The sequence below is a fragment of the Canis aureus genome, chromosome 27 (genome assembly GCF_053574225.1).
Source record: "Canis aureus isolate CA01 chromosome 27, VMU_Caureus_v.1.0, whole genome shotgun sequence".
Classification (NCBI taxonomy): Eukaryota; Metazoa; Chordata; class Mammalia; order Carnivora; family Canidae; genus Canis; species Canis aureus.
The window spans coordinates 27,096,821-27,113,476 of NC_135637.1; the positions used below are offsets into that span (position 1 = coordinate 27,096,821).

At 51.3% G+C, this 16,656-nt stretch overlaps 1 protein-coding gene and 1 long non-coding RNA gene across 11 annotated transcripts in view; one reads left to right on the plus strand and one right to left on the minus strand.

Annotated features, from left to right (window-relative positions):
• LOC144299039 (uncharacterized) lies at window positions 1-14,692 on the minus strand. 4 transcript variants are annotated; one of them, XR_013365851.1, is made up of 4 exons: window positions 14,365-14,692; window positions 5,403-5,599; window positions 4,640-4,775; window positions 1-643 (listed from the first exon to the last, which is right to left on the minus strand). It is a non-coding gene; the product is annotated as an uncharacterized LOC144299039 (long non-coding RNA). The 4 variants fall into 4 exon arrangements; XR_013365850.1 differs by having other exon boundaries at window positions 1-655; XR_013365852.1 differs by lacking the exon at window positions 1-643 and adding an exon at window positions 729-2,017.
• The window catches only part of SEC14L2 (SEC14 like lipid binding 2), a 19,966-nt gene continuing 17,837 nt past the window's right edge, over window positions 14,528-16,656 (plus strand). For 2 of the 7 annotated variants that reach the window (XM_077874313.1, XM_077874311.1), the window contains exon 1: window positions 14,528-14,688. In XM_077874313.1, coding sequence (XP_077730439.1) covers window positions 14,635-14,688 — 54 coding nt within the window. In that variant the 5' untranslated portion in view covers window positions 14,528-14,634. Of the gene's footprint in view, window positions 14,689-14,837; window positions 14,981-15,058; window positions 15,293-16,656 lie in introns of those variants that run through there. The other 5 variants (XM_077874316.1, XM_077874315.1, XM_077874309.1 and 2 more) reach the window with 5 other exon arrangements.

Sequence of the window (16,656 nt, forward strand, 5' to 3'; positions counted from 1 at the left end):
CGGAGAGCTCCGGCGCCGGCGGCCTGGGAGGCTGGAGTGGGGGGAGCCCGGCGGGAGCCGGTCACACGGCGTCCGGCGTGGTCAGACGCGCGGGGATCAGAGCAGGGAGGCCGAGGGGGATAGCTGGAGACCTGGGCGGCAGAGGCACGATCCGGACCCCAGAAGGGCAGGAGCGAGGGACGTGTGGTGGCCTGGAGGCTGGCCGGCCCTTGCTGTGCGCCAGCCTTCCGGTCACACGGTGTGACCTTGGTCAAGTCACACCCGCATCTTCCCTGCGCCTGCATCTCGCACCAGACCAAACTCCAAGAGACAGAGAACCAGACAGATTGGTGTGGGACGCAGATGGGGGGGATTGAGGCAAGGGTCCCAGAGGCGCAGGAAGAGGGGCTGGGGGCGTTTTGCCTAAACAAAGCAGGACAGACACAGCTCCTCAGTGGGGCCAAGAGGCTACGTCACTTTTCTGGGTAGTGAAATGGGCACGATATTAAGGCAGCACTGCCGGGGCAGCCCCGGTTGCTCAGCGGTTTAGCGCCGTCTTCAGCTCAGGGTGTGATCCTGGAGACCCGGGATCGAGTCCCACGTCGGGCTCCCTACATGGAGCCTGCTTCTGTCTCTGCTTCTGTCTCTGCCTGTGTCTCTGCCTCTCTCTGTGTGTCTATCATGAATAAATAAATAAAATCTTAATAAAAATAAAATAAAGCAGCACTGCCTCATCTCCAACAAATAATCTCTGATGCTTACAGGAATGTGAGAAGTCCATACACTGTCCTAAAACTCATCATTTTCTCCAAGGGTTGTGGCAGCTAGAAATTGTCTCCTCTGAAACCTCTGTCTTTTAAAAATTATATCCTGATAAAAAGGCAAAGGCCAGGTAAGCCACAACACTCTTCCCCCAATATTTTCTAAGATTTTATTTATTTATTTATTTATTTATTTATTTATTTATGAGAGAGACAGAGGCAGAGACACACGCAGAGGGAGAAGCAGGCTTCCAATGGGGAGCCGGATGCGGAACTCGATCCCAGGACCCCAGGATCATGACCTGAGCCAAAGGCAGCTGCTCAACTACCGAGACACCCAGGCGTCCCTCCCTCAATATTTTTTTATGAAAAAATTTCAAACATACTAAAAAAGCGAAATCATTTTTTAATATTTATTTATTTGAGAGACAGAGAGTGAGGAAGAGCGGGGTGAAGGGTAGAGGCAGAAGCAGACTCCCTGTTGAGCAGGGACTCCCAATGTAGGGCTTGATCCCAGGACTCCGGGATCATGACCTGAGCAGAAGGCAGATGGTTAACCAACTGAGCCACCCAGGTGCCCCAATTAAAACTGTTCTATAGTAAACACCCATATAACCACTAACGTTGAATTGTCGGGATGCTCCTGAAGAATTAGATGGAGAGAATAGTCTGATGTAAGTCCAAAGACAGACAAATGGAGCATCAAACAGTGAAGGCAGAAACTGACCTATACATAGAAATGTGGCTTTGTCAGGGGGAGCGCTGCAGTTGGGGAGAGGGGGCACTGTGACTGGCAAATCTTGCCAAGAAAATGAGTTACCCATAAGGAAAAGAAATGAAATTGGACCTCTACTGCTCATTGTACTGGAAAAATCAATTCCTTGTGAATTAAAGATCTAAATATGAAAAGTAATACTTAAGGCATTTTTAGAAAGAAACATAAAAGCCTATCCTGTTTACTTCAAGGTCAGGAGAGAATTCTTACTACATAAAAGCAGACTATAAAGGAAAAGATTGAAAATAATGCATCCACAATAAAATGAAAAACTCGTGTTAATCAAAATCTGGTAATAAAGTGGTAGGGAAAGCCACAAATGGGGAGAAAGTATTTGCAACCAATTATTCCTATAATTGAAATACTGATGCTTCCAAATCAACAGAATCATTATCTCTGGAGGTGGACCTTGTTGCTGGTGATGACAAGAACCTTGCACTGCAGGTGACTCTCATGTGCGATTCTGGCTGAGAACCATTTCCTGGGTAAGTGTAGAGCAGCCCTGTGTGAAGATAGCCCAACTCATCATCACTAGGAGAAGAGATAAATTTGTGCTATGTTCATATGTAAAATACCATGCAATAAAGAAAAACAAATGGAATAGTTGTGTGTATCACCGTGGATAATTCTAACAGAATGCTTAGCACAAAAAGCAAGTCTCCAAATGATACATACTATTTAAGCTCAAAAACATCAGGACTTAGAAGAACAATACACAAAAATCAGTTGTGTATCTCTAACATCAGTAATGAATGATTTTAAAAGGACATTAAGACAACAATTATATTTATGATCGTTGCCCAAGAAACAAAACACCTAGAAATAAGCTTAGGCAAGGAGCTGAAAGACATGTATACTGAAAACTACGAAATATTACTGAAATAATTGAAAGAAGACCTAAATAAGTGGAAAGACATCCATGGGGGCACCTGGGTGGCTCAGTGGTTGAGAACCTGCCTTTGGCTTGGGGCGCGATCCTGGAGTTCTGAGATCAAGTCTGCATCAGGCTCCCCGCAGAGAGACTGCTTTCTCCCTCTGCCTATGTCTCTGCCTCTCTCTTTCTCTGTATGTCTCTCATGAATAAATAAAAAATATATATGAATTTTGAATGAATGAATGAATAAAATCTTAAAAAAAAGACATTCATGTTAACTGATTGATAGACTTAATATTGTCTACCATAAGATGGCCATACTACTGAGGCACCTGGCTGGCTCTGTCAATTGAGCATCTGCCTTCAGCTCAGATCATAATCCCGGGGTCCTGGGATCAAGCCCCGTGTCTGGCTCCCTACTCTGGTTCCCTGCTCTGTGAGCCTGCTTCTCCCTCTCCTTCTGCCTGCCTCTTCCTCTGCTTGTGCTCTCCTTCTGTGTCAAATAAATAAATAGAATCTTAAAAAAAAAAAAAAAGATGGCCATACTACCCAAAACAATGTACAGATTAAATGTAACCATATTGACATTCTAATAACCTTTAAAAAAAAAAAGAAGAAGAAGAAATGGAAAACCCATCCTAAAATCTACATGGAGTTGCAAGGAGCCCTTAATACCTCATATTGACAAAAAGAACAAAATTAGAGATTCTCATTTCCCAATTTTAAAATTTATACAAAGCTACAATAATCAAAACAGTGTAGTCCTGGCGTAAAGAAACTTATAGGTCAATGGAATAGAATTGACAGTCCAGAAATATACCCAGACACCTATGGCCAATTGATTTTCAATAAGGGTGCCAAGACTATTCAATAAGGGAAAGAATAGTCTCTCTCTCTCTCTCTCTCTTTTTAAGATTTTACCTATTTATTCATGAGAGAGACAGAGAGAGAGAGAGAGAGAGAGGCAGAGACACAGGCAGAGGGAGAAGCAGGCTCCATGCAAGGAGCCTGATATGGGACTCGATCTGGGGACTCCAGGATCACACCCTGAGCCAAAGGCAGACGCTTAACTGCTGAGCCATCCGGGCATCCCAAGAATAGTCTCTTTAACAAAAGGTGCTGGGGAAAAAGAATTAAAAATAAAAATAAAATAATTTAAAAAATGGTGCTGGGACAACGGGACAGCTACATGTGAAAGAATAAAGTTGGACTCCTACCTTACATCATATACAAAAGTTATCTCAAAGTGGATCAACAGTGGGAATGTAAAACGGTGCAGCTGCTATAAGAAATAGTATGGTGGTTTCTCAAAAAATTAAACATAAAATTACTATATCATCCAGCAATGCAACTTCTGGGTATATATCCAAAATAAATGAAGGCAGGGACTCAAACAGATATTTGTACATCAGCATTCATAGCAGCATTATTCACAATAACTGGAAGGTGGAAACAACTGAAATTTCTATTGATGGACAAGTGGATACATTTTGATATGTTCATATGATGGGATATAATTTAGCCATAAGTAGGAATGAAGTCCTGACCCATGTTTGCAACGTGGAAAAACATTATGCAAAGTGAAATAACACACACCAAAACCCTAGGTATCATATGATATATTCAGAATAGGCAAATCTCTAGAGAGAGAAAGTAGATTGGTGGCTGGAGGGGAGGGGAGGGGAAATGGTATGTGACTGCTAAATGGGTACAACTTTTCCTTTTGGGGTGATGAAAATCTTGTGGAACCAGATAGAGGTGCTCGCTGAATAACACTGTGAATGTACAAAGTACTGCTGACTTTTTTTCACTTTAAAATGATTAATTTTACATGAATTTCACCTCAAAAAAAAAACCATGCTGGACTAGCTATATTTTTATAAGAGATAAATTCATCTGTAACAAAATTATAAAGAAAATCAAGGGACTAGGGCACCTGGGTGGCTGAGTTGAGCATCTGCCTTTGGCTTAGGTCATGATTTGGGGTCCTGGGATCAAGTCTCACATCAGGCTCCCCAAAGGGAGCCTGCTTTTCCCTCTGCTTATCTCTCTGCCTCTCTTTGCATCTCTCATGAATAAGTAAACAAAATCTTTTTTAAAAAATCAAGGAACTGAAAAGCAAGAACTTCAGTTCACCAGGTGGGATGTAACTGGGGAAGGGCAACCAGGGGTGTTCTGCTCTTTAAGTCACTTGGGTGTTCATTATATGATTCTTTATTCTTTGCATAGGTTACTTATGTTCTTTCATACCTTAAGAAATCACTCTTCGTAAGTTGCAAAATGCACTATGCTGGTCCCTTGATGTCCACAGAGAGTCTTGTTTCTCCAGTTCTGTAATGTCCCAGCCCATCTGTCAGCCCCAATGACAGGGTTGCAAGGATACACCCTGTAATCAGTGAGGCTGTTGACTCTACTGTCTGCCTATCCCTATTCCCACTACTTGCTCCCTAAACTCCGTCCTGCTCACCTAGGCAAGGGGTCCTCACTACCCCCTTAGCATGCACATGTACATACACACACACACACACACACACACACACACAACCAGATACAGACCCCTTGCCTATACCTGTCCCTAGTCTGGAACAAGTTTCTGCCTCCCCACAAATATCCCCATCCTAGTTTTCCATTGGTGGGAGCCTTAGTGGCCCTGTAAACTTGGTGAGTAACCAAATTACTCTGTGGTCTGTCCTCCCACTGGTAACCGTTAGTTATCCTAGAAGAGACAAGTGCTTGGGGAGATAGTCTGAATGTGGCAGGGTATAGCCCAGCCCAGCCCAGCCCTTCCCAGCCAGGGCCCTTCTGCTGTTGTGTGGGATGGGGTGTGGTGTGGTGGGGTGGGGGTGAGTGGAGGAGCAGGGACAGGGCAGCAAAGGCCAGGAGATTGATAGCAGGCCATGAGTGCCAGGAGAGGCCTTGCTTGGGAGCATCTGAAGAAGAGACTAGAGGACCCCACAGTGAAGGAAGAGATCCCAGTTGGGGGAAGAGGCAGGCTACTGGACCTGGTGCTGACCTTTGGGCCTCCCTCCTCTCAGGGATGGGCAGACAGGATGCTCAGCACTCTGGGCCCCTCTAGATGAGCCAAGCCCCCAGATACCAGCTTGCTTCACTTCTGGAGCTGAGTGGGGAGCTGCCAGGGACAGCGGTGTCACTCTTTCTACTATGTTCTTCCAGGCAAGCCACTTCCCTTTTCTTGGCTTGTGTCCCCATCTATAAAAGAAAATGAGAGTCAAACCAAACAATTTGGTGGTGGTGCGGGGGGAGGGGGGGGAGTCCTTTCACCAGAAATGCTGTGACTCCAACTGGCTTGTGTCTTGGATTACAAGGTTTCCTGTCACTGGGTTGGGCTACGAACTGTGTGGAGGAGGGCCCAGTGTCCCGTCTCCTTCAACCTCTAAAGTTGCAGGGCCACCTGGGAAGAAATGAAGCTGTTAACAAAAATGTGAAGCAGGGGGATCCCTGGGTGGCTCAGCAGTTTGGCTCCTGCCTTCGGCCCAGGGTGTGACCCTGGAGACCCGGGATTGAGTCCCGCATCGGGCTCCCTGTATGGAGCCTGCTTCTCCCTCTGCCAGTCTCTGTGACTCTCATGAATAAATAAATAAAATATTTTTTAAAATGTGAAGCAGAATATGCATTACCCGAAGTGGAATGGGGTTGGGGCAGTGAAATGTTTTAGACACCAGGAATAGAGCATGTGGAAAGGCCGGTGAATTCCATGGGCTCGAGCCCATGGCTGCTCTTCCTCTGCTGTGAAATGAATTCTTCAGTGAGATGCCAGGCTGTGCATCAAAATGGACAAAGCATTCTGTGAGTGATGCTGGAAGTAGGATGAAGGGCAGGGAAGGCAAGTCCATATCCAGAACATGTCTCTGACCCGATGAGCACCCTCCGAGATGGAAGAGGGCCAATGTAATCAAGCTGCCACCAGGTGGCAAGCTAGTCCCCAGGGAATAGGACCACGCAGGGGCCCAGTGTTGGGCTTTGCTGTTTTTACAAGGGGCCTTCAGGAAGGTGATGCCTAGCTCAGGGGAGCACACCCCACCCCTATCCCCATGGGGCTTTCAGGATTAGTGGCAACAAGAGAGCTAGGCTGGGGTCTATATTTTCAGGCCCCAGAGATCCTTGAGGTCTTTCCACCTAATAGGCATGAGCCCCAGGACATATAACAAAATTTTTTTTTTAATAACACATTTTCTAAGAAAAATCTTAGACTGTCCCTTGGTTGCCTGGTTCGACTGCTACCTCCCTTTCCTCACCCAGATGCCCAGAGAGGGGTGGTGACTTGCCGAAGATCACACAGGGCAGGTGCAGAGGTGCAGAGTGGCAGCAACTAACTGTGGTGTCAGGGACAGGAAGGCTGCTGAGTAGAGGGGTGGCCAGGGGTCTGCTCCTTCCCTGGGCCCAGCCCTCAGAGGGCAGAGTACATGTTGGGTCATCTAGGCACTGGACACGGAACAACAACCATGACCAGCAATGGCTCCTGCCCTTTAGAATAGATAGGAAACCATAACCAGGTACACAAGCAAGGTAATTTCAGACCACGTTAAGTGCCATATGGAGGAGATAAAATAGCACAGGAGAAGGCGGGGACCTGCTTCAGCTTTAGTACCAGAGGAAGAAAGGCCTCTCTGAGGGGTGGTGTGGGGGTTAAGATGTAAATGGCAAGAATATCAGGGTGGGGTGGGAAATAAGAAATACAAGTGAGGGACTCCTGGGTGGCTCAGTGGTTGAGCATCTGCCTTCAGCTCAGGTCGTGATCCCGGGGTCCTAGGATCAAGTCCCGCATCAGGCTTTCTGCAGGGAGCCTGCTTCTCCCTCTGCCTATGTCTCCATCTCTCTCTGTGTGTCTCGTGAATATGTAAATAAAATCTTTTTAAAAAGAAGAAGAAGAAAAAGAAAGAAATACAAGTGAAAACCGCTGATGCATTTACTATGTTCCAGGCACTATTCAAGGCCCTTTGCATGAATAAACTTGTTCAATCTCATCACAGCCGTATGAGGTAGTAAGATCATCACTGCCATCCTATGGAAGGGACATTGAGGGGTGGAAGTCAAGTAACGTTGGTAGGTGATGGAAACAGGACCTGAACCCAGGGAGCCTGGCTCCAGAGTCGGCAGGGGGCGGGGAGGGGTGACTCATCCCCTGCCATTCTGTTTCCCAAAGGCACTGACCTGCACTGAACAGATCTGGTGGTGGAATCTGTATTCTATCTCAGATGCAGGGTCCCCGGATAGGAATGAAACCACCTTCTTCCCAGGGGAAGTCTCCAGGCTCTTGTGAGCCAGTCCAGAGTCAGGGCAGGGTCTCCGGCACCCTTCCTGCCCTCCTCTATCCTCCCCTTCCCACCCTGGGGGAGTCCTGCAGTCCCCACTCCCAGCCCGAAGCTTCTGGGTTCATGGCTAACTGGGCCACTAAAGGGATTTGACTCCCTGAGACACCTGGAGACTGGTGAGAAAGGGCTTAGGGATTAGACAATGATAGCTGGGAAGGTAAGGGACTTAATTAGGGGGGGTTGGGTGTGGGAAGTGGGGCGGAGAGAGGATTTGTGTCTTCACAAAGCCTGGATGGACTGCGGAAGTAGGAGGAAGTAGGCTCCTTGAGAGGAGCCGGCGGGCTCAGTTTCTCCTGTTTGTTGTGGCTTCAGAAATAACACATAATAGTACTGATAATCCTCCCACTTTGCACACCCACCACTTTTCTAGCCCTTAATTCACTTGCAGTTCTCACAGCAGCCCCAGGAGAGAGGCAAGGATTATTTTTCCCTGCAGGTGACAGGCACCTGGAGAAGGCAGGTGACTTTGCCCCCTGAGGAGCTGGGTTTTGGTTTCAGGCCTCCTAGCTCCTGGTCCGGGACTGCTTTCTGGCTCTCATGGCACTCCTGCAGGGGGAGAGGCCCCAGCGGGGGCCAAGGAGCTGCCAGGGGAAGTCATTCGGAACCCTGGCTACCACCTCCTAGACCAAAGTCCATAAAAACCCCTGCTCTCCTAACTGGGAGCTGGGGAGGAAGGGAAAGAGGGAGGGAGTAGAGGGGTTGCCATCCTCTATTCTGGGTAGGGCTGGGGATGGGACCTGAGGGGCCTGACAAGGGGGCTCCTCATCCTGCCCCTCCCTTACACCCGCCCCACCCTCCCCAAGGGAGATTCATAGGTGGCCCTTCAGCTTTCAAAAGCATTCTCCACCCATGGTCTGAATTTACCCTGGCCGAGGTTCCAGTCTCGTTCTGTCCTGAGGATGCTGAGGTCCCCAAAGGAGAAGGACCTCCCTACTCCTGCCATCTGCCATCCACCATCCGCACAGGGGGTGGCAGGAGCTAAGGGAGCCCTTAGCTCAGGGGTCTCAGAATAGCCCGTCTCCACCTCTCAAAGGTCCCTCCTGTCACCTGCCCCTTCTACACGCATGTACCCCTAAGCCCTGATTTTTAAAAAAGATTTTATTTATTTATTCATGAGAGACACACAGAGAGAGGCAGAGACATAGGCAGAAGGAGAAGCAGGCTCCCTGCAGGGAGCCTGATGAGGGACTCTATCCCAGGACCCCAAATCACGATCTGAGCCAAAGGCAGACACTCAACCACTGAGCCACCCAGGGGCCCCTAAGCCCTGATTCTTTATCTGATCCCTACTTCCCCTCTCACTTATCCACAGCCCAAGCTCAGTCTGGGCATGCCACCAACCCCAATACTGTAAGTACCATGAGGCCAGTCTTCCTACCCTAGGATTACCACAACGCTCAGTGAAATATGTGAAGGAAGGAGTGAATGGTTTCTAGGCCTCCTGCCCCATCCAGTATGCGAACTCCTGCTTAGTCATCAGGTCTCTGAGGAACCTGAGATGCCCCTTACCCCCCCAACCCAGCAGGGAGCTTCCTGACTGACCAATATGGTGGCACTGTACTTGAATGATCTGTTGTCCCAGCCATCTCCCTGGGGACCAGGGACTCCTTGAGGGCAGAGCCTGGTCAGCCTTGTTCTCCGAGGTGTCCCAATGCCTGGCACCAAGCTGCTGCCTAAATACTTCCGAATGGAGCCAAGGAATGCAAGGTACTCTGGCTCCCAGCTCCAGCCTGGACCACCTGGAGGAGTACAGGACTGAGTCCATCACAGTCGCTTCCTCATTCTGCTGCTGTCACCTCTGTCGTCATGGCATTCCAGGCAGTGTGGGATTTCTTCATTCCCTCCCCACTTTGTTGGGGAAAAAACAAAACAAAACAAACTTAAGGCAGCTGAAACCCCACATGGCAGGACTGGGATAAGGAAAGGAGGCAAGGAGGCTGGAGTCAGGGCCCTTCTGTGTGGTCGCCTGCAAACACAAGGGCTTTCTAGAGAGTTCTGCTGCCCTGGCCCATGGAAGTAGAGTGTTCCACAAATATTTGTTAAAGGGTTTAAAAGACTGTTTTCTCTGACTCTCAAACCACCATGCCAATCCCAGCACCACCCCCTTTCCCTGCTGGTACCAGACAATCAGAGGACAAGGTACCTGGGGTCTCTGATCTGGAGGTCAGTGCCCTTGTTTTAGAGAAGTCATCCAAAGCCCAGAGCCCAGGGCAGACAGCCCCAAGGAGCACCCCCTCCCGTGCCAGTGCTCATTGCTAAATAGTCACTGTAGCACATTCACTCAAGAACACAGCCAGAAGTCCTGGCCCCGGACTCCCAGTCCAGTGCCCCTGCCTGTGTCCACAGCCACCTCCCAGAGGAATCTCAGCCCCAAGGCACTAACTCCCAAAACTAGAACCACTAGTTACCCCCACGCTCCTTCTAGATCTCCTAGGCCTGGCAGCCTTCTTTCAGCTGTTACTACTACCTTGCCTGGCAAGGGGTACTCAGCACAGCACACTCATTACAGAGCTGGCAAGTGGCAGGGCCCGGATCTCCCCTCAGGCCTGCCTGACTGAAGAGGCTGGGCTCTTCCTGTTGGGCCAGGCCTTTGCTGATATCACCACTGCAATACAGAGTAGTCAGTGTCAAGGTCAGGAGAGAGGGGGTACTGCTTGGTAGGGCTCCCATGTTGGATTGATTAGATCAGGGCGAAGTTCCTGGAAACAGCATCTGATCAGGGCTTTGAAGATCAGGGAGGATCTGGTAGGAGGAAAAGGGAGAGGGAAGTGACTATGACAGAGGCAGGAGAGCTGAGGTATGTCTGAGGGACAGCATGGAGCTTCTTTGACTAAAATGAAAGTGTGTGGAGGGGAGGAGCAGCAGTGGAGGCCCACAGTAGATACTGGGATGAGATAGGCCTTGGCCTTGAGCGCAGATCAGTGAGATTGGGCTGACTCCTGAAGGAACTAGGGAGCCACTGCAGATTCTTGAGCAGGTGAACAACATACCTAGCAGGAAGCGAGACTTGCTGGACAGGGGTAAGGGGTTAGAGAAAAGGTGGGGATGCGGAGGAGGGGCTCTCTCTTAGTAACCAGCTCAGAGGAGTCTACTGGATTAATATTCTAGGATTTATATTATCAGATTAACTAGCTGTTCCATAGTGGGCTGGAGATAGGTAAGTGTCAGTGGAGGAAGGAGAAGCAGGCAGCCACAGGACCTGAGAAGGGCAGACTGGAAGAAGTGTGTATACTTCACTTAGATCTTTATCATGGGTAACTCCAGATTCCTGGGGGCTTGTTTGGGGCTGAGGATGATTTCCTGCTGGATGAATGTTTTCCTCATGCTTTCCTGGGTAGCCTGTGTAGGGAACTCCCAGGTGAGTCCACACGGCAACCTGTGGGTACCTGGAAGCATTTGGCCCAGAAACCAGAGACTTGGATACAAGTCCTAAATCTACACTTAATCTTTTTTTTTTTTAAGATTTTATTTATTTATTCATGATAGACACAGAGAGAGACAGAGTGAGCGAGAGAGAGAGAGAGAGAGGCAGAGACACAGGCAGAGGGAGAAGCAGGCTCCATACAGGGAGCCTGACGTGGGACTCGATCCCCGGTGTCCAGGATCATACCCTGGGCTGAAGGTGGCACTAAACCGCTGAGTCACTCAGGGATCCCCTCTACACGTACTCTTATGGGACCACCTCTTTCCTCAATAAATCACCTGACTTAAAGGGTCACCACAGGCTTAAATGAAAAACTAGATCTGAAAGTGCCTTGCAAACTGTAAAGTGCTATAAAGGAGCTATTCTTCTATTTTCCTTTGAATAGGCCCTACATCTTGCCCCTGGAAGAGTCTTTTTTTTTTTCTAAACATTTATTAATTTTAAAGATTTTATTTTTTATTTGTTCATGATAGACAGAGAGAGAGAGAGAGGCAGAGACACAGGCAGAGGGAGAAACAGGCTCCAAGCCGGGAGCCCAACGCGGGACTCCATCATGGGACTCCAGGATCGCGCCTTGGGCCAAAGGCAGGCGCTGAACCGCTGAGCCACCCAGGGATCCCCTGGAAGGGTCTTATATAAAGATTTCAGCCACATGTCCAACAAGGAAGGCAGCCATGCCTTCTGCCCTGAGCCTGAAGCCAATGATTCTTTAACTAGGGCAGATCTGTTGGGACAGCTAAAAACTCCTCCCAGGGGTAGGAGGGCCGAAGCAAGACCCTCAACTCTGCACCCTGCAGCGGATCTTCACGGTGGGGGCCTTGTCAGGTGCAGACAGGCACCCATAGCAGGCCCGCTGTGGCCTGCCTCTGTCTTTTAACCTGGAGAGTCTGGGATCATCCTGCTGTCTACTCCCCTGGAGACCTGAATGCAAAGTTGGCTGGGGCCCCACTCTAGAGGTGGAATGCCCACGGGCTCCTGGGCCTGGTTCTGTGTGAATTCCAGGCTATACGGGGAGGCACCGGGCAAAGCTCTCTACATCTGTCACACCACTAACAATTTGGAACTGTGCCTTTGTCTTTCCACACTATTTTTTTTAAGATTTATTTATTTATTTATTTATTTATTTTAATTTTTTAAAAAAAATTTATGATAGTCACACACACACACAGAGAGAGAGAGAGAGAGGCAGAAACACAGGCAGAGGGAGAAGCAGGTTCCATGCACCGGAGCCCAACGTGGGATTCGATCCCGGGTCTCCAGGATTGCGCCCTGGGCCAAAGGCAGGCGCTAAACCGCTGCGCCACCCAGGGATCCCAAGATTTGTTTATTTATGATAGAGAGAGAGAGAGAGAGAGAGAGAGGCAGAGATTCAGGAGGAGGGAGAAGCAGGCTCCATGCCGGGAGCCCGACTTGGGACTTGATCCCAAGACTCCAGGATCGCGCTCTGGGCCAAAGGCAGGCGCCAAACCGCTGAGCCACCCAGGGATCCCCTGTCTTTCCACACTATTAAGTGAGGTGAGCTGCTTGATCCCCGAATGATCTGGGCTTGTGTCTCCTTCCCAGGGCTCCCTCAGCACCTCGCCCTATGCCTGTTGGAGCATTTCCTGCCTGCATTCATTCAGAATACATTTCTTGAACAGGACCCTGTGTGTAGGCTGCTGTGCTGGGGGTAGGGCGCTTGTGGGGATTCAGAGATGGGTCCTGTGTCCAAGGACCTCACAGTCTAGGAGGGCCAGGGCTGCAAAGCAGGGCCACGCTGTGGTTCTCCATGGGTCCTCCTCACCTATTCTTCCTCTTCCCTCCTCTCTGGCAGTACCTATGCTTCCTATCAACCACCCAAACTTGGCTCATGCCATTGTGCCAGCATGGAATGAATGGATTTCCTTTCCCTTTCCTTCCTACCCCATATTTTAGGGCCCAGCTCCAATGCCATTCCCTCCACAGTCTTCTAGGATTCTTATAACCCAAAGCCAGTTCTCCTCCTTTAACCTCCCAGGTACTTGCTCTCTTTGGCACATTTTTCTGACTCTTATTCTGGATGATGGTGCCTGTGTCTTATCTTTGGGAGGGCAAGATGGTGTCTGATTCATTTCAGGATCCCCAGAACAGTGTCTAGGGCCTGCACATGGTAGGAGGAAAGAATGTGAACAGCTGCTATCATGGAGGTAGGAATAGAGTAAGTGGTGGTGGTGGTGGAGGTGGGGTGTGTGCCCAGGCAGAGGGGGAAGGCTATTGAACTCAGAAAGGAGGAAATGGCTTTATTGTATGAAGGAGGGGCTGTGAGGCAGGGGAGGACAGTCAGAGGGCATGGAGGCATCCATTACTCGAGTCAGACTTGCAGTTATAGGAACCCACAGCTTCTGCCCCTGGGCAGGAGCAGGGGAAGCAGATAAGCTGATAGCAGGCCTGCTTTCATAGAGCTGTAGCTTTACGGAGGCTTCCTCCATGTCCACCCTACATCCCCACCCAGAGGCCAAAGCCTGGCCAGGCAGGCAGCAAAGGGAGGCTGTGCAGGGTGGACTAGGGAGGGGTCACAGAGGGAAACCCTTCGCTAGGCACTGACTGCGCTGAGTGAACTTATGTACATCAGCTCGCTTGATCCTGTAAAGCTGATGTAAAATGCAGATCATCACCTCCATGTAGGGAATGAAATGGCTTGGGTTCACAGAAGTGAAGTTACTTGCTGAAGTCTGACAAGTGGAGGATTTAGGGTTCAAACCCAGGTCTTCTGACTCCCAGAGAGGAAGCACTCCTCCCCACTGGCTGAGGTCTGGCTGAGGTGGTGAGCACCTTAGGAGCAGCTCTTGGATAGCTGAGAAGGCAGGGAGCAGAGGTCAGGGCCCTGGGTAGGGAGATGGGGTTTGTGCTTCCTTGTCCCCTAGGCCTGCCTGCCTCACAGGTGGAGGGTAAAGCCTATCAACACCTGCCGGGGAGCTGGCAGCAGTGCTCCCAAACCAGTGGCAAACAGGAAGAGGGCCAGTACCACAGTTCATGGCAGGGCAGTGGGTAGGCTTCAGGATCTGGCCCCCCCGCAGGGGCTGGAGGCAAGCTCTCTTCCGCCTTGGGGAGTGAGGTTCTGCACTACAGGACCTGATCAAAGGAGAGCTCATTAGATAGCATCTAGGTGGGAAACTGAGGCCCAGGGAGCCCAGGTGTCTCATCCAAGGTCACAAGGCGAGCTAAAGATACATTTGAGACTAGAACCCAGATTTGCTGACCTTTTTCATGTCCACTGGCCTCGGCCCCGGGGGGGGCACCCCTGCTCGCCTCCTGCCGGGGTCTCCGCCGCAGGAGCACACCCCGGACCCGCCGGAGGCTTGCGCGCCCCGAGCATCCCTCCGCACTCCACCCCTCGGGATCCTTTAAGAGGCGGGGCTTGGCTGCCAGCCCCGCGGCCCGGGCCAAAGGCTGGGACTTTACTCCCGCGGCGGAGAACGAGCCCGAGCTCCATCAGCTCCGCAACCGCCGCGCCCCGAGCCCGAGCCACGATGAGCGGCAGAGTCGGCGATCTGAGCCCCAGGCAGAAGGAGGCACTGGCCAAGGTGAGCCCTGATCCCGGCCCCCCCGCCCCCCCTCCCCGGGCCGGGGCCTCGCCCGCCGGCGGCCGGGAGCCGGGAAGGGGCCGACCGGGGGCGGGCCACGGACGGAGTCACGGCCGGTGGCACCTGGCGGCTCGCGCCCCTCGCCCCGCGGCGCGCCCCTCCCTCCCGGCCCGGCCGAGGAGGCCCCGGGGAAGTTTGGCCACCCCAGCCTCCGCCCCGAGTGAGCCCTTGGCGGTGCCACCTGGGGAGACGTGGTTGCTTGGGAGCCCTCGGAGGCAGCCAGGGCACAAAGGCAATATTCATCCCGGAGCCTGGCAGCGGGGCCCCCCGGGGCAGGGGCAGGGGTAGGGCCCCAGGTTTCCTCCCATTTCCGGGAGGTTTTCCTCTTGCGGGGGCAGTGGCACCGCCAACAGGGCCCTGACATCTCCGTAGGATACTTGGAGAGCCCCTGCTGGGGCACCAAGTCTGTCTGCGACCTTGGGCAAACCCGTCCTTCACTGTGTGCCCCTTGAGGAAATGAAATGAGGGGTTGGACCCCAGGATGTTGAAGGGAGCACCCTTCTGTGTGAAGCCTGGGATCCCATGGGTGACTTACTGGGTTGAGGTTAGTTTGAGCTCAGACGGGCCCTCCTCTGTCCTGCGGTCCAGGCCCCTCCCTGGCCGGGAACTCAGGCAGATGCTCTTCAGAAGGCTAGGGAGTAACCCTGGCTTTGCCGGGTGCCTGGGCAGAGGAGGGGGCGACAGTTTGGAGGCTGGATCCCCTCTCCACCAACGGACTCTACTCTTTGTTGCCCTTGAGGAGATGGGAGGTTGGCTGTCCTTGAACCCAGAATCGATGGGGTCTGGTCTCAAGGTTTGGATGCCCACAGCCAAGCAGCTCTCCGTTGCTTGGAGCTGGTGGTGGTGGTGGTTGGGGGGGGGGGGGTGGATGTTGGGGACATGTGTCTCCTGCCACAGCTGTGGGGCTGAGGCACCAACCCTGTGAAAGCTTTGCCCCAGGCTGGGCCTCCCCCATCCCAGGGAGGCTGGATAGGGAGGTTTCAGGTTTTACTGCTGACCTGCAGGGGAAGTCAGGCAGAGGAGGGATTAGGTGGTGATTAAACTAGAGACCAGAGGCTGGGTGGGGTCCTTGGTGAGGGGTGGGCCCTGGAGGACCAGTTTCCCTGGAAGTCTGGGCGCTGTTTGGGGGATGGGGCTGGATGTTCTGAGTCCCTTGCTGACCTAGGCAAGGGGCAGAAGTGGCAGGTCCTCATTGGTCCCCTCCGTGGTTGTCCTGTAGGTCATTGACTAGAGAAGGGTGAATGACTGGGAGCAGGAGGCATGGGGACAGCATGGGGGGGGGGGTGCTCACCCACAGGGTAGTGAGCAGTTGGAGGTAGATGTGGCCATCCCTCGGGGTCACTGTCCATATCTCTTGTTTGGCACTCCCTGCACTTTCCCCCTTCGTGGCTTCCTGTTGGAACTGTTCCCTCCACCTGGATGGCCCTCCTCCCTCCTGCTACCTTTGAAGTCCTTCAAGCCCAAGCAAATGTTTTTTTGGCACCTGTTTTGGTTTCTGGCAAGTGTCTTTTTTGAAGTCGTCATGAACCCACTGTCTTCCTGGGCCAGTCACAATCCAACTCTTCCTTCCCTCTACTCCCCAGCACAGTGCTCCCCAGTCCATGACTAAGGGGCAGAAGACTACAGTGGAAAGAGTGCACGCTCTGGCCTCCGACAGACCGGGGTTTGCATCCTCGCTCCTCCGATTACTAGTTGCTCAACCTTGGGCATGTTACTTAGCCTCTCTGAGCTCTTATTTCTTCATCTGTAAAATGGGGACAGTAAGACGTGAGATTCTGAGTGAAGCATGAAGAAGATAAGTGCTAAGTTCAATGCTGGGCACACAGGGAATGCTTGGCAAACAGCTTTTACTGTGGCACGTCCCAGAGTGTCTACTATCACAGTTAGCTGGGAACACATATGCCCACT